Here is a 25,101-nt window from a genome sequence, read left to right on the forward strand (position 1 = left end):
TACACAGATTCGGCCTACGCTCACGGCGTAGTCCACGATAAAGGGGCCATCTGGAAGATGAGAGGGTTTCTCACATCTGCCGGTTCAGTGATAAAGAATGGCGCGTTGGTAGAAGGGCTCCTCCGAAGCATTTTACTTCCCCGCGCTTTCGCGGTAATTAAATGTCGTGGCCACCAAAGGGCGGACACTGACGTTGCTCGGGGCAATGCAAGGGCGGACGAGGCGGCAGGAAAGGCCGCCAACCAACAGATAGAACGCAACATGCCGATGGTGACACGAGCAAAGAAGACAGCCGCACAGATTGCTGACATACCGACTGTGGGACCACCCGCCACACCAACTAAGGACGATATCATAAACTTGCAAACCGCTGCACCGACAGCCGAACACGAGGACTGGCTCAAGCGAGGGGCGATACGCCTTGGGCCAGGAGAAATATGGACCCTTGACGGGAAACCTATAGCACCCCAGGCCTTACTGCCTTGGCTGGCACGCATGGCACATCAAAATGGTCATGTGTGCCAGAGGGGGGTGACGGGACAGATAAATTACACTTGGGCAGCGCCAGGACTGTCACGGATTGTATCCGAAGTGTGCCGATCGTGTGTGGTCTGCCAGCAACACAATAGAGGGGCGCCGCCGAGACATGCACACGACGGGGGACGGCCCCCGCCAAGTGGGCCGTTCGCAACTATCGAGTTCGATTTTACAGAATTGGAACCAAGCATGTCGTTTCGCTATGTCTTGGTAATCGTAGATACGTTCACCAAATGGGTCGAAGCCTATCCGTGCATCAAGTCCGATGCCCCGACAGTAGCGAAGCGCCTCGTGCGGGATTTTATGTGCCGATTTGGCATCCCCCAGGTAATTTCGTCAGATCAAGGGGGCCATTTCACGGCGCAGGTGGTCAAGGGCATCCTGAAGGCGTTGGGCGTTAAACAGTCCTTCCATTGCGTTTACCACCCACAGTCATCGGGACTTGTGGAACGAACGAATAAGACTTTAAAGAATAAATTAGCGAAACTTTGCGCAGACACAGGCTTGAGGTGGCCGGAGGCTCTCCCGCTTGCGTTGATGAGCATCCGTTCCACCCCGGGTCGCACTATGGGCCTTTCCCCTCATGAGATATTAATGGGACGACCTATGAGCTTGCCCGTTTCAGCACCAACGGACATGTCCACCCTTGCTTTGCCAGTAATGGATGACATGCTTTTGAGATTTTGCATAGGCTTGTCCAATGTGGCACGCAGCATCCATGCTCGAGTACGAGAGGCGCTGCCTGAACCAATAGGCCATGCCATCCACGACTTCCAAGCCGGCGACTGGGTGCTCGTAAAGCACTTCACCCGCAAGGCTGCTTTGGAGCCACGGTGGAAGGGACCATTCCAGGTGCTACTGGTCACACCAACGGCAGTCTTCTGCGAGGGTAAACCTTCGTGGATCCACGCCACCCATTGTAAGTTGTCCATCCCCGCACCACAAGCCACACAAGACACCGCACCTCACACTGCTGAAGATAATGCACCGTCTAGGGCACTACAGTCTCCTAAGGGCGGCGATGACGGTCATGATGATGGGAATTCTGGGTAGCTGCCGAAAACCCCCTGCCAAAGATAGGCTCTTACACTTTGAGCTATCGAGAAAGGACCTCCCCAAGTACCCAGGACCCGACAACTATTCAGCATTTCCCCTCTACCCCGTCAAGTATATAACGGCTCGCTGGGGAGACAAAGTAGCGGTGAATTGCTGTAACTTGGAAACAAGCTTTAAGTGGTTATCTGTAAGATGGGTGGAAGCTATAGTGGTACACAATAAGACACCACAGGCACGCATGACAAGACCACGCCTAGTCCTGACTAAGGTTAGGAAAGTGGAAAATGGAACATACACTGGGGACATAAGCAGTCGATATGCCCCAGGATATCGATGGGGCAAGGGCATTGAGAATACTACCCTCTTATTGCATTATACCCCCATTGGCCCGGATACAACAATGATACTCGAATGTGGAATATGGCCCCCTCGCACGATAATCCCAAATGGAACTGCACCCTACTTCCGACCTAGTTGCGCCGCTTACGTCATTAAAACCCCGCCTGCCCAGGAAGTAAGAAGGAAGCCAGAGGAGAACACATACTGGAAGGTCGCACGGCATATGGCCACAATACAGAACAGGACACGGTGTTGGATGTGTATGCACCTTCCCCGCACCAGCACAGCAGGAATACCAATGGTAGTGTTACCCTTATCACTCAATGATTTGTGCTCGAAGCCACTAGACACCAAATGCATTAGTACAACCCTGACAAGCCAAGGTTCTGACGGAACCGCGTGTAAACGAGTGTTTCAGTACTCTCCCCCCATCGAGTCCCGACACTTCGAGGAACGTCCGGCGCCGGTTTGGGTTAAACCGGCAAAGGGGGCCCTCTGCTTAGAAGGAAAGGGCCAAGTAATGGTAGGCAAATCCGTGTGTAGAGATACCCTCCCCGCGGACCCTAGGGAAGGGAAACACAGGTTGTTAGTGAATGTTACAAGCTCGCCCTTACATAACCTCACACACCTCCAGTTGGCATGGGAAGGGGAAAATGGGACAAACACTGTCCCAGGCCGTCGCTCTTGCATGACCACCCATTTAGTGGCTCCACACGGGACCATGTTTGTATGCGGGAACAAAGCTTACCTGTATTTACCTGATAATTGGGGAGGCATTTGCTATTTAGGATCAGTTTTCCCAGAAATGGAAATGCGACAACACTTGTATAATACCCCTGCACTCATAAGGACACCACGAAGCACCTATTGGCATGACGACGACACCACCACCTTACACGGCGCTGATTGGGAGAAGGCCGTTGGGTTTTTCTTCCCATGGGCTGGGACGGTCATGAGCAGTTACCGCATTGACAAAATTGCGTTAATCTTAGAACAAGTGGCCAACGACACCGCTACAGCACATGACGAAATGTTGGACACGGTTGTCCACCTGCGTACAATGGTTATGCAAAATAGGGTTGCATTAGATATGCTACTGGCAGAACGAGGAGGGGTATGTGGGATAATTGAGGGGAGATGTTGTACTTTTATTCCTGATCCTTCACAGGGGGTCAGTGCTGCTATTATAAGGTTAAGGGAAAGTGCTCATATATTGACAAGGGATCGAATGGATCGGGAAGCCTCCCACCAGTGGCTTACTGACTGGTTCAAAGGGTGGACAGGTACGATAGTAAAGTGGGTATTGACCGCCTTGGCAATAGTCCTTGGAATCGTGGTTAGTTGTGTAATAATCAAGGCTTAAGTCCTCGCGTGTGTGAGAAAGTTTACCACAGGATGGACACTGAAGACGACAACAGAAAAGGCCATGGTGATGATCGATAAGCTGATCGCGGGTCCAGATGACACACCGGCCGTCGACGTGACTGCAGACCGCGGATCCTGGAACGACGACCCGAACGAGCCACTGGGCCGCGACAATGAGATCTCCGCTTCCGAAGATTGTTCTTCCATTGTTGATATTACCGATAATAATGTTGATTACACATTTGCGGACCTTGAAGCATTTCAGGCTGCCAGGAGGCCGATTACTCTGGACCCCAACATGTCGCATGCAGACGCCAACGAGTTCCTAAGGGACTCCTCTCGTTTCTTCTCGATGTGTAAGGCTATGACTATTGCTGGCCGCCGATGCCGCAAGCCTACGCCACCTGAGAATAATGTTACTGATGATGTTACCGATGATGATGTGGGCCACTTGCAAGGGCCCCCGACTGATGTTTATGTCTCAATGCAGGCTTTGCCTCTTTATGTTTCACGAGCTCACCTTTATGTCTCACAAGCTCACAGTGAGTCAAACGTCACTGACCCAATCCTGGATTTGGACCCAACTGCAACCCCAAGCCCGGATGGAGAGGAACTCAATCATGAAGATACTCTGAGTTCCGAATCTGATTGTTTTACGAATTCGTCCAGGGATAACAGCGATGGAAGCAGCATCGCCTCGGACGATCTCGACTTTGACCCAAAGGAAGTTGCTCTCCCTCCTTTGGACCGTTATGCTTTGTTTTATGGCCATAGGTTTGAGCCACCTGATACTGACGATGTTGTGTCTTCCCCAGATCACCAGCATGTAAGAGACCTCATGAACATGAATATCGATTGAGCGCTGAAGATCTCCAAGGATTTCACCTGGGGAAGCCTGGGCGAGCTCCAGTCGGGGGAGAGTCCGGCCGCACCTCTGTGGGCAAAGGGTGGGTCGGAGATCTTCCTGGGTGTGGACCCCGGTGGAACCAGAGGTCTTCGTTGTGGATTTGACGCGCTATTCGATCTTCATGCCTCTACGGTCTCACCTCATACACCCATCTACACCTGACTTACATCATACACCCACATACACCACATACACCCACATACATTCACATATCCGCGGATCATCCTGCTGAGTGCGATGTGTGGTACTTTGGGTACGGGACATGCTCACTGGGCTGCATCTGCGTGGTATGTTTAGTGAACTTTTTACACTGTCTATCTCACCTCTCTTGGAGGATTTTTTATGCCATTTGATCACCCTGCTTTTACGGACTTACATTGCATACTCACATACAGACGCGAATCATCCTGCTGGGTGCGATGTGGAGTGCTTTGGGTACTACATGCTCACTGGGCTGCCTTCGCGTGATATGTTGAATGACTTTTCTGATTTGATTTGTTTCTGCTTTGTTTTGAAATAAAGGCCTTTGATTGGCTCGTAGATAACTTTGTATCTTAGATCCAAAAGGGCGGTATGTAGGGAGCTGTTATGCCCCTCCCCCTTTGTTGATCCTTGCTGCTTTACCAATTACCAAGTATAACCAATTATCTGTTTTGTTTTGACTGATTGCTGTACTCTTTTATAATACTTAGTCCTTTCTTGTGCATTGAGGATGTGTAATATCCTAATAAGGAGTTCTGTGCTTGTGAGCTCTTGCCCTGTGTGGGCACAATCTCTTGTTCCCCTTCCTAGCCTTGGTTGCTGCTGTTATCTCTCAGCCTCCCTCTTGACTTTGCCAATATCCTGTGGGTTGACACATTTATGAGTGTCCCCTCCCTTTGTACTTTCCCAACCAAGGTCTCTATACAGAAAGTAGTAAACATGTTGCCACATATGGCTGACCATCTCCTTATCTAAAGCTAACCCATGAGTGGCCTTGGATGAGCTTCCTCTAACTAACTGAACAACAGGATGGGACTAATGGTGGGAGGACCAATGAGCCCATTCTGTCTCTGTATCTTGTGAGCTAAACCCACCCCTGATATTCCTTATATAAAGCAAGTTTTAATCGAATTATTTCAGAGCATCCTGTTGTAGTGTTGGTCATTTCTTGTGAGCTTCATGCGACATCTTGCTGTCCTCAAGCTTGTGTAAACGAGTTCTAATAAATATATCCGTTGCTCCTTTCTCTGAGTCCCAAGTTCTAAGTCCCAATCCGACACATATATATATATATATATATATATATATATATATATATATATATATATATCGATATATATATATATATATATCGATATATATATATATATATATATATATATATATATATATATATATATATATATATATATATATATATATCGATATATATATATATATATATATATATATATATATATATATATATATATATATATATATATCGATATATATATATATATATATATATATATATATATATATATATATCGATATATATCGATATATATCGATATATATATATATATATATATATATATATATATATATATATATATATATATATATATATATATATATATATATATATATATATATATACATACACATATATATATATATATATATATATATATATATATATATATATATATATATATATGTGAAGAATCAGCTCTTCGTTTGCAAAAGAAGTCCACAATAGCCTGGAATGGCGCAGCTTTATTAATAACCAACTTATACAGATCCGGAGGAGGCCAAGACATCTATAGCAAGAGCCAGTCTCATGCCACGTCAAGCCTTCCTGAAAACACATTGATTCCCAGTCCATTTATATAGGGACACGTTTTATCAGGAAATCTCCGAGGGAACAAACAACACTGGGAGAGGTTCCTCCCACCGTTATCATTCGGGGGAGTCAGCCCGTCCTTATCATTTGGACCAAATGTTTCTCTGGGCTCCGAGAAAACAGAAATGTAACTCACAATGAGGAGAGTGTATGCTTAGCCAAACAAACCCATATATTTTATGGGTTTGTGTACATGAGTAATCCAAAGCATGTTTATACAGAGTCATGCGTTGCTGAGATTAAAACAAAATATATATGGTTAACGATCATGTCATTCTACTAGCATTACGCTAAAACAAGCGCATGTGGGCGTGGTTTTACGACCAGCCTCGAAAAAAGCACACGTATACCATTGTCCAGCATGACCTCATTTTAAATGAAAGCGAAGCAAAAACCTTATTGTAACTCAGGCGTCACTGTCATTAAACAAAACAGTTAATGTTTTTGGCAATTTATCAAAGGATTTATGTCTACGATTCAAGCAGCCTACCTAAGGTTCGAATACATTTTATTAACTCATGAAATAACATTATAGAACAGCATTTTATAACATAGCTTACGTGGTAATACGTCAGTCAACCGGCATTTATAATTGAGCATTAAGCAGTAACAAATCTGAGACCTGACATTCCTTCCTCTTGTCTCGTCGAGACAAAGTATCTCAAGAGACAACGTGCCACATCGGGCTTTATTGAAAGACCATCGTGTAATGCGGGTATCTCCCAAGGGCATACCGTGCGCCCATAGCGCCTCGCCCCTGCATTTGGGGAACGTGTCGTGTGGTGCGTGCTCGGAGCCTGAGGGCTCAAAACATGAAAGTTCATTAACGTTTCGGATCCACAACGAAGACGTCTGGTCCAGATGAGGTTCTGCTCCGCCAGAGGGTGCATCACTTCCCCTGCGGAACTGGCTCCCCCCACCCTTTGCAGACGCAGTCCTTGCAGATCTTCGAAGTTAATCAACGGTCATGCCCATGAGGTCCCTCACGTGTTGCTGTTCTGGGGAATACAAAATGTCGTCAGTATCTTGTGTCTCAATTTCCTGGTCAGGGTACAGAGCGTAAAAATCCGAATCCGAATCACTTGAAGCAAAGAGATCCGCAACATGTGGATCAAAGAGATCCGAAACATTTGGATCAAAGAGATCCGAAACATTTGAAGAAAAGAGAGGGACTTCCTTTATGTCAAAGTCTCCCATGGGCGCCTGGTCGGCTTGCGGGTCTAGGACATCCGCGTCGGGTCCCTCAACCGCCAGACCCAGTGTCGCAATCAGATCCATAGTTGGGTCGGAAGGGGGCGTGCAGCTGTCAGCTTGTAATACATAAGCAGCGTTAGCCAGTACACGCAAGGGGTTTATAGCACAAGTATCACAGTCATCACATACACCGTTACAGGCAGCAGCCAGTTCCCACATGGGATCCACACAAGTATCACAGTCGTCACAAAATTCAATACAATTTTCTGGAGCGCTGGTCGCAACTGCCTTGTTGAAGGACCCGTTCAGGTCGACGGCCTCTGTGGTCAGAGCCATAGTTGTTGTCGGCGGCTTCTTCACTTTCCATCCTGTAAAATACTTTCTCATATAGAGGAGGACTAGAGATTTCATTAGTGCCCCCCAAATTACTACCCCGATTATCACAGCCAGTGCGGTCAATAACCACTTCACTATGGTGCCCGTCCATCCCTGGAACCAGTCAGTGAGCCAGCTAAATGTATAAGAATTTTCGCGCGCGATCCGATCGATCCAATAGTATGTCATGAGCCGTAGCGGTGTCGTTTGCCACCTTTTCTAGGGCCAAAGCCAATTTGTCTATCCGGAAACTATCCATGACTGTGCCCGCTCCTGGGAAGAAGAAACCAAACACCTTTTCCCATAGACTCCCGTGTAGTTTAGTGGTTCCATCTTCGTTCATGACTGACCTCTTATAACGCCTGTCCAAGGACTTTGGGTCTAGCTCATCCAGTATCTCAACGTCAGGAAGGACTGAACCCAGATAACATGTGCCCCCCCCAATTATTTGGTAAATAGGGGTAAGCCTTGTCGCCGCATATAAACATTGTCCCATGGGGTGGGACCAGGTGGGTGGATAAGCACTGGAGTCCCTTTACCACCCCATTAATCCTACTAACCCCCCTAGAGAATGTTATAGCCGTTATGTTGTGGTTGTGTTTATCTTGCAGTACTATTCGTAGTGTAATCCCCGAGCTCCCTTGTCCCAGCTTCCCGGGGAGAGTGTAGGCGCATTCTGATTCTCCCATACGCAAGTGGCCGGAACCCTGGAGGCAGACCCTCCCTTTCTGTGGTTTGACCCAGACGGGGGCAGGCCTCTCGGCCACATGGGCAATCATTGGCGGGCGATAATTAAATTGTCGATTGCAACTCTTGCCGTTGTCAACCCCTTCTCTTTCCAGCGTGGTGACTAAACATGGGGAATCGATAGGTTGTGAGCAGAGGTCATTGAGGGACAAGGGTAGCACTATCATGTGTATTCCTGTGGTGCCTGCTTGGGGAAAGCGCATGCACGACCAGCAGTGTGTCCTATTTTGAATTGTTGCCACCTCCCTGGCCACTTTCCAATATGTGTTTTCCCCCCTCTTTGGGGCCTTATCCTGGGGTTGCGGCGTGAGTATGTATTCGTTGCATGGTATGTAGTTCTTTTCGCCACCGGCCGCGCCAGGGGTCCAGACGCTGCACCGGACCTGCATGGTCATGTCTTTCCCTAGGCGTGTGCGTGTTTGTAGCTTAAAATCAGGGGTTCCCCATTGGTATCCTGGTTGGGCCAAGGTCTTAATGCTAGCTTGCCCGTCTTCCCGGAACTCTCGTTGCTTTTGTAGTACAACGTACCATGCCAACGCGTCCAGGCCCTGCCGACAGTGCTAGCCAATTTATGTTCACCCAATTTGTGTGCAGGGCTTTCTGTTCGAAACATGGTGGTGATACTCTTTGTCCCCATGTTACGGTGAGGTGTCGGGTTTCGTTTTCGCATCTATTGGAATCGGAATTTCCCCTAGCTGCTGTCGCTATCAATAGTATTGTACCTATGATTAGGCCCATCCTTACTGTGTTCTGGGGGTGTGGTGTCTGGTGCTTGTATGGCCAACTTACAGTGCGTGGCGTGGATCCACGAAGTCTTGCCCTCGCAAAAGACTGCCGTTGGTGTAGTCAGCAACACCTGGACTGGTCCCTTCCACCTTGGTTCCAAGGCGTTCTTGCAGGTGAAGTGCTCCACGAACACCTGGTCTTTTTCCTCTGGTGGAACACCTGGTCCACAAGTCTCCTGGGAGCGCCTGGTCTACAGGTCTCCAATTTCCTAATCCACTTTTTTCAAGTGGATCCAATTTTATCCAATATTCAATTTTTTTAAATTCAATCCCATTTAATCCAGTCCAATTCAAATTAAATTCAATCCTTCTCTCAGCATCCCATTACCTGTTTCCAACATCAATAAAAATAAAATTATAAAATTAATAAAAAATCAATCATCTCAACTCTCAAATCGAATCAAAAAATAAAAATAAACGAAAATTACTTCAGCGAGAGTTTCAACTAGAATTACCACAAACCAACCACCTTTAACCTCCATTAACACAAACACAAACCACCATTAACCTCGATTAATACAAACAAACCACCATTAACCTCCGTGAACCTCCCCCTATTATTTATTTATTTTCACGAATAAACAAATAATAGAAATAACCTGGTCTACTTCCAATTTCAATTCTGGTCAGTTCTGGTGTCTGGTCACACACAATGTTTTCCTCACCCACTGTGATTCGCTCAAAATAGATTCTCACTGTTATGTCTGAAATTCGTCTCATGAAAACCCATTCAAGAGTCCGGTGTGACAGACAACCAAACACATAGACACGCCGAAGACCCCAGGGTACCCATCAAACTAGCTTGTCCCCAGATCAACAACACAGCGAAACATGTAAATTTACTAAAATAATCACTTACTCATAACTAGCTGGATAACTAGCATAACTAGCTCAACACCTGGAACTCATAACTAATACTCATACCACTAATTACTCATAATAACTCATAATTACTTCTGTAATTACTCATGCCAATACTTACTCAAAATAATGTAATATCCCAATCTTCACCCCCTATGCAAATCGAAGCACCCCGGACGATCCACAGCCAATATCAACCACTGTAGCCGCCTTCCCCTCCAGGCAGCCACACACAGCCACATACATCTCCATCCACGTCACACAAGACAACAGCCAACGAGTGTGTCCACCACACAGAAACCTTTGGCAATGCAACAACCGAACTCCCAGACAACCAACAACAAAACCCAATCCATCTCCATGGCTCATCAAGCAGTTCCAACTTAATCCAGCTTCACATACCGATTTCCCCAAAACTCGTGAAACTTCACCCCCATTCTGGAAAAACCCTGGACTAAACCCTGACACCCTAAATAACTTCAGACCCATCTCCAATCTACCCTTTCTGTCAAAAGTTTTGGAACGTGCTGTGGCCACTCAACTCAAACATCACCACTCTGCCAATAACCTGTATGAAACATCCCAATCCGGATTCTGCTCCAGCCACAGTACTGAAACTGCTCTCCTCAAAATCACCAGCGACCTTTTCTCTCCTCTGATGCCGGCAACCTCAACATTTTCATCCTCCTCACCTCAACGCCTCCTTTGACATCATCAATCACACCATCCTCCTCACCCTGTTTAGACCGGCTTGTGCCTATTAAACCCAAATTAGTTCACCCCCAAGCCTACAAGGACCACCTACAGCACTGCAAAGATGTCCTCTACTCCACCTACTACCCTCAAATTATCCACTCTGGCTCCGGAATCCCAAAAGCACTCTTCTCTACAATAAACAAACTAAATAAACAAACTTTACAACGTGAACAAACTCCTCAGCGCCCTGGATACCGCCACCTGTCATTCAGAGTAGACAACAGCATCTCCTTTCTGGCTTTCAGCATCTCCTTTCTCCTTTCTGGCATCCAAATGAAATTCTGGCTTCAAATCAACTTCCTCGAACTTAACTATGATAAATCTAAATTAATCTTCGTTTGCCCCCAACCACTCATAACTTTGCCCCCCAAAAAACAAGTCACATTCTTTGTATATTGCCAACATTGTTCATCGTTTAAGTATCATCCAGAACTAAATTTTTATAAACCATCAACTTGTAGATGCATTTATTTATATCCCATTAACCCAAGAACTCTCAATTGCTTGGTTATATTTTAGTAATGTCATATATCCATATTTCCTTTCCAAATTGTTCCTGATATACACATTAATCCCATCTGTCTTCGTTTCCAGATGAACTCAAATCAGGAAATCAACACAAATCCTTATTACCTCCAATCAATTCAAAATTAAATCAAACAATTTAAAACCAGATCGGATCAGCGATCAAAAATCACTTTTCCAATCAACACATTCCAAGCAACAATTCATTCAAAGACCAAGCTTAAAAACACAACTCTCATCTTACTGTGACAAATAAGCAACCAACCTACTTCACACTAAAACAAATAACTTTTCATCACCCCTTTCTTCTCCACCGCCTCTTACACTTAAACAGATCATAATTACTCACTCATACACTATTGCCCATCACCCAGTTGCCCCAGACCCAAACACAGGTTTGAAATCCCAGTAGGTTGTTCTTCAATCCCAACCATCATGTGATCCCAACATCTCTCCATTTATTTCGTTCCTCATGGGGTTGGTGTTTTATGGCCTTTACCTCTTACCCAATCACACTGCACATTATTCCCCGTCCTTGATGGATAATTTTACATCCAGATGGGCACAGCATCCCATTTTTGGCGACCCAGCCCTACAACAAGCCCCTGGACTCCTTGCAGGCTGGACCAAAACCCCCGGACGAAGTTGCATCCCCAAACCCGTCCATATAAACTCCATTGTTGTCCTGTTCATCTCTCTGTGTTACATTTACATTTTGTGACTCACAGCTCCTGCCTCCATGGAACAATGACGCCTGAGCACTCAATTAGCCCTCCCAGTACCAAAGACTTACAATCAGACCGACAGACAGACAAATAACAGAGGCATGTCGCCAGCCCCAGCACAGGACATCCCCTTTCCGGGCAGGCATAATATAATCCACAGCATCGAAATGCCAATTTCTATCCGGGGCCTCGCAAAGCCAAAATCCATGCATGCGTGCTCCATCATGCAACCCGATCTGTACTCGGTGCGCCCGGCGCCCCCTATACTCAGTGAGTTATAATAACCACAATATCTCTGGCACCCAACTCGTGATACCACAATTTAATCCACGTTACTTGCATCTCTTCATCCTCACAAATGTCCTCCATTTAACGTGACTCAAATCCATCTCAAATCCCCACAGCTCGATCGAACACGTCACTGTACTCGACCCGGTTAAATTAAATTCCAAGCGTACTGTACCTGACTGACGCTTCCACAACAACAAAAAACTCGATATTCTCTGTCCACTAATTATGTACATGATTTTGGTTTTACCCACAATATAATGTCCCGATATTCTCCAGATTTAAGTCCTATATATCCTATCGTTAAAGCAACACCCTGTAGACTGACTCCGCCTGTCGTTCTTCCAAGGTTAGTGAATTGCCTCTGACCTCTTACCCTTACATATCTCGAACAAAGGTCAAATAAACTTCGAAAGGTCAAACTTCAAATTGGGGTAACCAGCGCTTTATTATCCCACAAGTAATGCAAGTCCGGCGACAATGGACAAATGACCATTAATGTGGCTCTACATAGCATAATGCTAACTTCTACGAATCCAACAACCGTCACACTTCGTCCAAGGACCTTCCGTACGAGGCGTGCTTCACAATGCCCATCGCACATCCTTCCTCGTTCGCACAACGCTTCATCAACGCACCTCCTCGCGTCCACACCTTGGCACAAGCCACACCACATACCGACAGTTGAAACCTCAACCGTCCTCCTTCCTCGGATCAGCGTTCTGTTGAAAACGTGACATTTCTGTTCAAATTATTGAATTTCCAAATACTCTCCCTGCAGCGCCCGTGAGGCAGCTTGTCCCACATTATCTGCCTCCAGACCCATATGCGTTTTAATAACTTAACCTTATCACTTATCAGCATACTAAATCTGTGTCCGCATCGATCAACACAAATGCATCGATGCATCTTCCAGCCGCCACTCCGCACTGTACCTTACTGTACGAACAAGACTTCCTGTTGGAACTTGACTCCGGAAATTAATTACTCTGTCTTGAAATCGTTTATTTTAGCCATCTTAAATAAATCCATCCATCTATCCATCTTATAAATCCATCTTAAATAACGTATTCGTCCTGTGACATTGCCTGGCATATATGTCGCAGCCGGCCACTATTCCGACATGGCTCATGACTCATGTCTAATTCTGACAAGAAGATGAAGGATGAAGGACATGACATGAAGAAGAAGATTCTGACAAGATACTGACATGTGAACGTCCGACATCCAGCAAAGTCGAAATGACCCACAATGCATTTGGGCACACACTTCCTCTGAGAGTGGGCGAGTTATCGCCGGCACTCTGAGCAACCTCATCGCACCCGACCCCAAAATGCACTATATGACACCAATTTCAAAGGTGAGCTGCCTCAGCGATACATCCCACACATACAATCCACAATATCTGCCATTGAATGAACTCTTCAATTCAAGTAAAACACACATATTGATTCGAATTCTGCAACCATCTCCAAGAAACCGCTTCATATCAACAGTAGATCGACAAGGGCACTCCGGGTGCTTTCCTGACCCGATTTATATCAATTCGCTTCCCAAACAACTCCCAAACAGATGAAAATCCGGACTCAGTTCAGGACCTCGCCTGTTCTCTCGGATAGACGCTAAAATGGACATTCCCGGCCTGAATTTCCCGCACGTCGAGCAGATCACTTACAAAGTTTCACACCGAAACCCTCTGCTTTGCACATGACACACAGACAAACACATTGGCCAGACACACACGTCAATTAACATCCCAATATACATTCATTCCTCATTCATATCCTCATTCATATTACGTCTCTCATTCAAGGAAAAAGGATTTTTGGGACAGGTTGGACGGGGGGGTGGGTTGAGGTGGAAAGGAGAAGCAGGGCGGGGGGTGTTGGGGTGTTGCCTAGAGCCCCGGGGCTGAGCTCAGGTCTTGGGGGGGGTGGGGGTTGTTGCCTAGAGCCCCGGGACTGAGCTCAGGTCTTGGGGGGGTGGGGGGTCTTGGTCTGGTATCTGGTCCAGCGGCATCACTCGCTGTTTTACTTGTTTAACTACCTCCTTAATTGTTTTGTCCTGAACTTTGCTTCCTGAACTTGCTTCCTTTGGCTCTGAAGCTTCAAATTCCTACAATGCAGCTCCTGCTTCAATTTTCAATATTTCAAAACCTAACCTGTCCTTCTCACCCTGTGGCCACCTGGCCCATTTCCTGTGAGCTTATTTATTTTCTCTTGTCCACCAGATCCTGGCCTGCTTTATCTGGACCTCTTGTCTAGAACTTCCTGGCTTGACCTCGTAGTTGTCACTACCTTCTTGTCAAACCTACCTGGTACCTACGCATTTCACCCTTCCTGGCCATGTCCCTTTGGCCGTCTAAGTTTAGCCACAGCCCTTCGTTCCCTGGCATGCAATGGCATACCCCATCTTGTCTCTGGGCTGTTCCTTCCTGGAAAAATCTTGGCCACCTGGTTTCAGCCTATATGGCTGTCCGACCTCATTTTCCCCTCCTGGTGCTAACTGTAACTTTAAGCTTACTGTTAAGTCCTTACTGGTTTATCCTTACTTGTTTATCCTGGCTTTAACAAAGCTACGCCATTCTGAGGCCTAAATGAGCCTCTACTTACAATTTCTGTTCGAGTGCAGACAGCGGGGAAGACAAGGAGACTGAACCCGCGCGAGGGAGGAAGGTACGAATTTGGAATAATAGCCCTCTGATATAAAACAACTCCCACCTTTAATCAAATCAACGTGCCGGCGCCGGCCTCAGGTCAGCCTTCCTCCTGTCCCTCGGGCTCCGTTTCCCGTCCTCCGCGTCTGTTGACACCCCACTCCTGGTACCATCTGTGAAGAATCAGCTCTTCGTTTGCAAAAGAAGTCCACAATAGCCTGGAATGGCGCAGCTTTATTAATAACCAACTTATACAGATCCGGAGGAGGCCAAGACATCTATAGCAAGAGCCAGTCTCATGCCACGTCAAGCCTTCCTGAAAACACATTGATTCCCAGTCCATTTATATAGGGACACGTTTTATCAGGAAATCTCCGAGGGAACAAACAACACTGGGAGAGGTTCCTCCCACCGTTATCATTCGGGGGAGTCAGCCCGTCCTTATCATTTGGACCAAATGTTTCTCTGGGCTCCGAGAAAACAGAAATGTAACTCACAATGAGGAGAGTGTATGCTTAGCCAAACAAACCCATATATTTTATGGGTTTGTGTACATGAGTAATCCAAAGCATGTTTATACAGAGTCATGCGTTGCTGAGATTAAAACAAAATATATATGGTTAACGATCATGTCATTCTACTAGCATTACGCTAAAACAAGCGCATGTGGGCGTGGTTTTACGACCAGCCTCGAAAAAAGCACACGTATACCATTGTCCAGCATGACCTCATTTTAAATGAAAGCGAAGCAAAAACCTTATTGTAACTCAGGCGTCACTGTCATTAAACAAAACAGTTAATGTTTTTGGCAATTTATCAAAGGATTTATGTCTACGATTCAAGCAGCCTACCTAAGGTTCGAATACATTTTATTAACTCATGAAATAACATTATAGAACAGCATTTTATAACATAGCTTACGTGGTAATACGTCAGTCAACCGGCATTTATAATTGAGCATTAAGCAGTAACAAATCTGAGACCTGACATATATATATATATATACATACATATATATATATATATACATACATATATATATATATATACATACATATATATATATATATATATATATATATATATATATACATACATATATACATACATACATATATACATTATTTGCTAACTGGTATCCCCACCGAGGTCATACTATCCTCCTCAACGAAAGTATCAAATAAGCCCTGCTATGCCACTGATAGACTTTCGGTCTTGTTTTTTCAACCTTTGAGATGAAACGTAACAGCGGGTTTGCATCTAACATGGACAGAGGCATATCCATCAACACATTTGCTTTGGTTTATATTTTCTAGTTTCACTTTTATCCTCCATGTGCATCAATTTTGAAAATAAATAAATTGCAACCCTGAAATGTTAATTCAGACTTCTTGGATGTTGCAATTTCCTATTGGATTCCTGCACTGAAAAATATTTTCAGATAAGAGTGTTTTTCCTTCAAAACCCACTCCAGGTACAGTGATCTGATCCTATCAGCCATAATCCATTATACTTTTTGTTAATTTCTACATTTTCTCTGAAAGTTTCTTATTGATTTTTGAATAATCAAACAATGATTCCTCCCAGAACTCCAGCAGAAATGCTGAGGACAGTTTGGAGGAGAAGCGGAGGTTGGTGTGCCAATTGGTGAATGAATCTGTGGATCTGATGAAGAGTGAAATCAACAAGAGGAAAATGGAGAAGCTTTCTCTTCTTGGGAAGCAGAGGGAGAAACTGGAGCAGCAGATGGAGGATCTACGTCAAGGAAAATCCACAATGGACGCAGCATTCCAGGATCTGGAGGCCATTTCTTTTCTACAGGTGTGGTTTATCATAAACGTATTACAAAAGTTTTAATGTTTAAAATATACTGTTTGGGGGGAGTTTGTCACTATTCAAGTATAAGCCTTGAGTTGAGGCCTTGTCACGATTGATGGTAAAGGTGCAGTATACCATCCAATGGTTCAAAAATGATTAATGAAATGGATGAGAAAGGTGAGTGAATGCATTTCCAGGTGTGTTTGTCATCATGAAGTGAGATTTAGGTTTTGTCACAATGAAGGTTTGGGATAAGAGTGAGTTCATGTCATGGTCTCCAAAGCAGTGATATAGCACGACTACCTGGTCACTGTTGAGGGTTTCAATCATTTCAACCAAGGATTTTATCCAAGTGATGCTCACAGTGACCTCCAGGTACCATGACATCATGGCTTTCATCATGTGCTGGATCATTCGTGAATGTTTTGATTTATCCAGGTAGTCAAAGTTACCTGTATGTAACCACCTGGAGAACGTTAGCATGAATTATTGTCAAACAACCTCTTCACATACTTTGTTCCTGAAAGATTCAATGTTATTCATGTGAATACTGTTCGGGTTACTGATTTACCTTATCAGGTGTTTTCACCAAAGGGAAGTGTCGTACTCTTTCAAAATTAAAATCAAATTTATCTTTTCCTTACCAAATTGAAAACGTCTTTCTTTGTTACCCCGTGCATGTGAAGCCTCCATCTCCTAAACTGTGACTCAACGTCGTCTTATTGCAGTGTACATGGTGATGTACAAGATTGCTTCAGTAACACTAAACACCTGGATATTTTTTAATGATGATCTTTAAAATCACTATTTTATTGAAATTGAAGAACATAATTGAACACTGTGTGGGGTATCATGTTCTGTGAACTCTCTAGTATTTAATAAATAAAAACAAACATTCATTTATTCAAATATCTTGAACTCATTCTTTGTTTTCTTCCTTTTCAGGGTTCCAAGGACCTGTTAAAAAGGTGAGACTGCATTGTTGTCCGACACATTATCAGCACATCCTGATGTTTTTGACCCAATCGTGTTTTAAACATTTAAATATATTTACTAAATAATAAAATGAGACAAAATAAAGGGAGACTTTGAGAAATGAGGATGAGGGAAAGAATGAGGATGAGGGAAAGAATGAGGGTGAGGAAAAGAATGAGGGTTTGGGAAAGAATGAGGGTTAAGGAAAGAATGAGGGTTAGGGAAAGAATGAGGGTTAGGGAAAGAATGAACGTTAGGGAAAGAATGAGGGTTAGGGAAAGAATGAGGGTTTGGTAAAGAATGAGGGTGAGGGAAAGAATGAGTGTGAGAGAAGGACACACGGGGTGAACAAGATGTAACTGATTCAGGTTACTCAGTTGTCCTCGTGAACTAGATTATTTTCCTCCCGCGATTTCCTTCCTCATTTATGATCTATAAATGAACAGTTTTGGGTTAATTTAGGGAGGAGGGTCATTATAAAGTTCATTTGTGTTATTAATTGAACACAAACTTTAAGAAGCTCCTTAAATCCTCATTGATCATCATTTGAGTTTATCTTGTTTAGTTCATTCCTTTCTGGCCTTTTCTTTATTCTTTCCCATACTCATCAACTTAAAACTATTCACTTCTAAATTGTCGAGATCTACTGTGTTCATTGATACACTCGAAGTCTCAAACATCCTTGAATATTCTGTTCTGCTAATTTGCTCGTGTTCCACTCGGTCTTATTGATTCTTCTCTCCATGTCCATCTGTGATCTCTGCTCACCTTCTCCGCTCCATGTCCATCCATGATCTCTGCTCACCTTCTTCTTCAACTGCATTCTCTATTTATTCCTCGTTCCCTTCCAAACCATTTCTAAAGATAATTCATAAAACACCTTACCCCACACTGTCTTGAGAAAAGGGCATGGAAGGGTCTTTTCAACTCTTGGTTTGCGTTTCCGAGCACGATCTATATATTTTTGGTCTGGACCTCGATATTTTCCAAGGTTGAAAGCGTGAACGGCAAATTTGTTTGGTCAATATAGCGGAAATTTACGTTTCTCCAAATACTGCTAAACTGGAGGTTTTTGGAAGTGCTAACAAAGAGATTTGTGTTCTTGTGTTCAAAATATAAAACACAAGCTGAAGAACCCGGCGTTGCTCAGAGAAATTCAAAGTAATATGAATATTGATATATAATAATATGTATATTGATATACAGACTTGGCATTTAATATGGAATATTTTTTTTGTGGGGGTGAACTTACTTTTCAAGATGTCTTAGAACCAAAAGTTCATTGGAATTATGTTGAAAGTATTCTAGATTTTGTTAATGTGACCTTTAAAAGAAACAAAAACCACATTTGACATTTCGAAATGAATAAATTGATCCTCGAAAGTGATGTAAACTGATATCGAACTCAATTCATGGACAGTACTGTGTTAAACTTCTGTACGTTTTCCAGAAGTATCTCTTTATTTTGCACATTAGCCAAAATTTTTTTTAACAAAAACAAAAGTTAAATTACGACTGGGATTACGGACAGTAAAATTACAGTTCAGTACTTCGTGTAACCCCCATGAGCATTCAGGGGAGCACGTAAACGTCGAGGCATGCTGTTCACGAGATTTGCCAAGGTTTGGACAGGAATCGCTTGCCATGCAGTGACAATAGTCTGCTGCAATTCACGCACAGAGGTCGGCTGCTGGTCCAAGTGGTCGATTTGACGCGTTAATTCTGCCCACAAGTTCTCTATTGGATTCATATCTGGGGATATGGCAGGCCACTCCATATGCTCTACACTACAGTCAGCAAGAAAATGTTGGATCATGCGAGCACGATGAGGCCGAGCGTTGTCATCTTGGAAGACAAAGTTTCCTCGAAAGGCTGCACGAGCAAATGGAAGCAATGTTTCTTCCAGAATGGCCCTGTACTTGAACTGGTTCAGGTTTCCATTCAGAACAACCAGGTCACTTTTGCCCCCTGCATGAAAAGCAGCCCAAACGGTCGCCCCACCACCTCCAGCTTGGACTCTTGGCACTATACAATCTTTGTTGTGGGCTTCATGCACTTGTCTGCGCACTCGGACATCTTGACGATAGACCAGAAATCTAGACTCGTCACTGAAGATCACATGATTCCAGTGTCCTGGCTGCCATTGACGGTGCTCTCAGGCCCACTGAAATTGGCGCTGGCGGTGTTGTCTGGTCAGGCATGGCTTTCTCAGGGGACGCCTGGCACGATAGCCTGCTTGAACCCAGTCGTTCGTTGACTAGCCTTCTGGATACAGGCACATTTGTCAGTTGCTGCCACTCAGCCCTAAGCCGATTAGCTGACTTGGTACAGCCATTGCGGACTAACCGGTGCAGCTGGTGATCATCCCTCCTTGTGGTTCTGTGGGGACGTCCTGGCCTCGGTATTGGAGTAGGGACACCACTCTGAGCATTTCGTTTCAGGATCTTTGACACCTGACCTTGAGTGATGTCATACTGCCGAGCAACAGCACGCTGTTTCATGCCGTAATTTCGTAAAGCCACCACTGCATGGCAAACAGCATTGTTGAGTTGACAGACCATCTCCAGAGGAAGCGGCAATAACTTTTGGAGACGTGCAGCAGTTGTTTTCCACTAATACAGAACGCAACAACCCTTGTATACCCGACTGTGAAGCCAATCATCAAATGCACCTGTCCGTACATTTTGCCACGCCACCTGTGATATAATCCTGTTGTTGACTTCTTGCTGCGACAGACAATCAGTGACATGGTTCTTTTAACAAATAAATCACCAAAGTGTAAAAGAAACTCACCAGATTGATATACTGAGTTAAGAAAGTAAATCCAAGTCAAGAAAAAAAAATATTCCATATTAAATGCCAAGTCTGTATAATGCGGTGCCAATTTGATTCATACAGCTGCAAGAAGAAGCAAATGTATTTTATTTGCCAGATGTAGGGTGCCCCTTTATAGGAACTTTTCTAGAGCATTTCTTGGTTCCTCCGAAGAACACAAGGGTAGTCCAGCATGCACACGAGATTTTTTCAGAATGTCCCTTCTTTACTATAATTTGCGGCATAGCACATACCATATAGAGGGGCCTTTTCTATGCTCCTGGCATTTTCCCCAAGAATACACTAACGGTCGAAAGTTTTAGAACACCTCAATTTTTCAAGTTTTTATTGAAATTTACGCACTTTAATGTCTCAATGTACTATGAGATTAAGCATAGAACAAATAAATAATTGGAGATAAAAAATAAATCATAGAATCATTTTGTTTAACAACATTTAATTGAATTTTTTTTTACTCAGCAAAGTAGCCACCTTTTGCAGATATAACCGCCGAACACACTCGTGGCATTCTTTCTACAATGGACATCAAATATAGTTCGGGAAGTTCTTCCCAACATTGTTGCAGAAGTTCCCACAAATGTGTTGCACTTGAAGGTTGCTTTCTTTCACCCTTCTGTCCAGTTCATCCCAAACCAGCTCGATGGGGTTTAAGTCTGGAGACTGTGCTGGCCATTCCATGATTTGAATCCTTCCATCTTGTTCTTTTCCTCGAAGGTAGTTTTGACATAGCCTGGAGGTGTGTTTTGGGTCATTATCTTGCTGTAGGATGAACCCCGGACCAACTCGGCGTATACCAGAGGGTATTGCATGGCGATGCAAAATGCTGTGGTAGCCCTTTTGGTTCAGGGTGCCAGTCACTCTGTGCATCGCCGACTCTGGATCCAGCAAAAGAGCCCCAGACCATCATGCTTCCTCCTCCATGTTTGACAGTTGGTGTCACACACTGAGGAACGATCCTTTTGCCGATTCGGCGGTGAACAAAAACCCTGCGTGATGAACCAAAGATTTCAAATTTTGATTCATCGGTGCACAAGACCTTCTTCCACTTTTCCAGTCTTCAGTAGTCCACTGGCAGTGCTTCATGGCCCAGGCAAGCCTATTTTTCTTATTTTGCCATCTTAGCAATGGCTTTCTTACTGCCACTCGACCTGTCAAACCTGCAGCTCGAAGTCTTCTCTTCACAGTTGAAACTGAAACTTGCTTACTTCGACCAGTGTTAAGCTGTGCTTGAAGCTGTTGTCCTGTGAGCCGCCTATCACGCAAGCTCTTGACTCTCAGAAACTTGTCTTCTGATTCTGTTGTGGCTTTGGGTCTGCCAGACTTCTTCCTGTCAGAGTTTCCTCCAGTTTCCAAGTGTCTTTTGATGGTGTAGGAAACTGTACTCACTGACACCTTGGCTTTCTTTGCAATTTCTTTGCAATGATTCTATGATTTCTTTTTTTATCTCCAATTGTTTATTTGTTCTATGCTTAATTTCAGAGTACATTGAGACATTAAACTGTATAAATCTCAATAAAAACTTGGAATATTGAGGTGTTCTAAAACTTTTGACCGGTGGTGCCCTTGTCATCTTCCCACTCATCAACTTTCACAATGAACATCCCACCCAACAAACATTACAGAGTCAGAGAAAATAAACAATTTCTTACATATGGTATCATAGGTATGCAAGTGTCATCCATGCACGGAACATGATACACTGTCGAACAGTACAGGACAAATGCTTTAGTAGATGGTGTACATCAACATGAATTACAAAGAGATTGATCTACAATGGACATGGTTTATAACATTTGAACCTGGATACATGAATTACAAGGAGATTGATGGACAATGGACAAAGACATGGTTTATAACATTTGAACCTGGATACATGAATTAGAAGGAGATTGATGGACAATGGACAAAGAAATGGTTTATAACATTTGAACCTGGATACATGAATTACATGGAGATTGATGGACAATGGACAAAAACATGGTTTATAACATTTGAACCTGGATTCTCTGCATCTTGTCCGAGGAGCTCAGATGGGAACACAAACAGATGGTAACAAACATGACTTCTGAGAATGGTGTTGTCCCAAGTCCCACCACAAACACCTTGTTGGATTATTCTCACCTAGGTCTTCTCTCTGCAGACAGATGGTTTTCTATCCCATCACTTCGGAACATGGCCTTTGTTCTGTCCATCTCCTGCCAGGAAGCCGAGTCCATGACAAACTGACTCACCAAATCTGCTTCTTGCCTCGTGCTCTTCATCTCATCTTTCAATCATCTCATTCATCATTGATTTATTCTTTCTCCAACGCACACCTCATTCTCTACAACCCTAACCGTCACTCTCTTTCCATCCTGTTCATCGGTTTTTTTCTACCTGTTTACTTTATTCTCGATTCGGCTCCTCTAGAATCTCGACTTCTGAATAAAAATACAAATTAATACAAAAATTCACTCGATCTATTTTCTATTTTTAATTATTTACCATTCTTTTCCAGTTTACTTGTTTTGATTTGTAAAAATGTATTATTTTAACAATATTCTCTCCTCCAATAATTTTAAAAACTGATGTTTTTCCTTTTTATTCCGAGGCTCGAGACCATGTCAGACTTTAAATCCATGAAGAGGACACCGCTCCCAGTTCTGGACTTCTCGAAAGAGGAGAAGAACTTGGATGAGCTCATCACACTCAATAAGAACTTTCTTGAGAAGATACACAGTGAGTGACACAAACTGGACGTTTTATAAAGAAAATAATAAGGGAACACAAAACGTGGGATAAATATGAAAGAGAAACAGGAAGAGACTAGAACGGCACTCATGGGAGAGTATACCTCCGCCAGGTGAACACTTTACGTTTTGTATCCCAGAGTAGACAAGGCAATCACAATACAGAATCACATTTAATCAAAATCATCCATCCACAACTTTTTGACATACCCTGCTATATATCGTTTTTGGCCCTTTGTCCCAATGGTGAAGAATCACTTTAAAAATTCTACGAGCTGGATACAGATCCGGACTTTCACCAAAATTGAATTGTTTCTTCCTTCTCATAAACACAACCTGTCCAACAAGTTTCGTCCAAATCCGTCTATAACGTTTTGAGATATCCTGCTATGTATCGTTTTTGGTGTTATCTCCCAATGGTGAAGAATCACTTAATAAATTCTACTAGCCGGATCCAAATCCGGATCTTCGCCAAAATCTAATAATTTCATCGCTGTCACATACACTACAGCTCTGCCAAATTTTGTTTGAATCCGTCTACAACTTTATTGAGATATTTTGTTCACAAACGGACAGACAGACAGGGGTGAAAACATAACCTCCATCCACCTTTAAAGATTCTAGAAAAGGAACAAATGATAATATTTTTATTATGTTCCATATCATGGCTCACGATAAGTGAGGTTACAGAGGGCAAAACGCAAACTGGTTTCATTGGGGGAAACAGGTGTACACAACAGGGAGATGCAACAAGCAAGGTATCCAACAAACAGGAGAAAACTAAAGATGGGGGGGAGGAAATATCTGAAACCACGGGGCTTGGGAGAGGTAGGGTTCACAAGGGCAGAAATATTTACAGGTAGTGATGGGAGATGTCACAATATGTTGGTGTAACACGTACTTGTAGTTCCTGGAAGGAAAATTTGCATTGAATCGTCTCCAGAAAGCAGTTCCACAAATCAGATAAAATATCAGATATTTGCAGTGAGTAGAGATTTTGGGAGTTTGATCAGAAGGAATTACTGTAAGAAGGGATTCATCCTCGATATATTAGAGATGGTCGGAGATCGAAGAGAGCAGAGGGATCAAGAATGGAGGAAATGGGGTAAAAAAATCACATAAACAACAGGCATGAAGAACTAATGTAACGTGTTAGATGGGGTGATGTAATAGACACTGGGGAAAACGGCGGTAAAACCCTGAATCAATTTATAAATATACCTTTTTCAATTATAAACTTTAACACTATAACACAAATCACCTTCATAATACCTCCAAGAACCATGTTATATGTCGACATCTAGCAAGATATTTATTTTGGTCGTGACCCCGAAGCCGTTCTATCAAGCGGAAAATAAAATGGAAGAAAAAGGAAAGAATGAAAAGGAGGAAATATGGAATTTTAAATAATCTGTAAATGGAGCGAAGAAGAAGAACCCTGTTCCCGTTTCCCTTCACTTCCAAAGATTTCTCAAGTTGTTCTGATCCAGCTCCACCTTCTCCGGATGCTCCACCGGCCCCTCTCTGGGAATTATTAGAGATGAACAAAAACTACAAGATGTGAAATGTTCTTGTTTCATGCTTTTGAAGATTGTTTTTATCTTTTAGCCAAATATCTAAACATGTACAGATACATTCAATGTACACCCCCCCCCCCCCCCCAATGCCAAATATATATATATCGTATATGCGCAGTACTGCATAAGTGTACTTTGTGAAAACCATCCATGGAAACAATCATTATGGTGTGGCGGGCAC

At 43.7% G+C, this 25,101-nt stretch overlaps 1 protein-coding gene across 3 annotated transcripts in view; it reads left to right on the forward strand.

Moving 5' to 3' along the window:
• The window catches only part of LOC137411091 (E3 ubiquitin/ISG15 ligase TRIM25-like), a 212,658-nt gene that overhangs the window by 14,084 nt on the left and 173,473 nt on the right, over positions 1-25,101 (forward strand). For all 3 annotated transcript variants that reach the window (XM_078770637.1, XM_078770640.1, XM_078770638.1), the window contains exons 2-4: positions 16,574-16,807; positions 17,750-17,772; positions 23,205-23,332. In XM_078770637.1, the coding sequence (XP_078626763.1) occupies positions 16,574-16,807; positions 17,750-17,772; positions 23,205-23,332 (385 nt within the window). The remainder of the gene's footprint in view (positions 1-16,573; positions 16,808-17,749; positions 17,773-23,204; positions 23,333-25,101) is intronic.

The sequence above is a fragment of the Myxine glutinosa genome, chromosome 1 (assembly GCF_964187855.1).
Source record: "Myxine glutinosa chromosome 1, kmMyxGlut1.1, whole genome shotgun sequence".
In the NCBI taxonomy this organism is placed as follows: Eukaryota; Metazoa; Chordata; class Myxini; order Myxiniformes; family Myxinidae; genus Myxine; species Myxine glutinosa.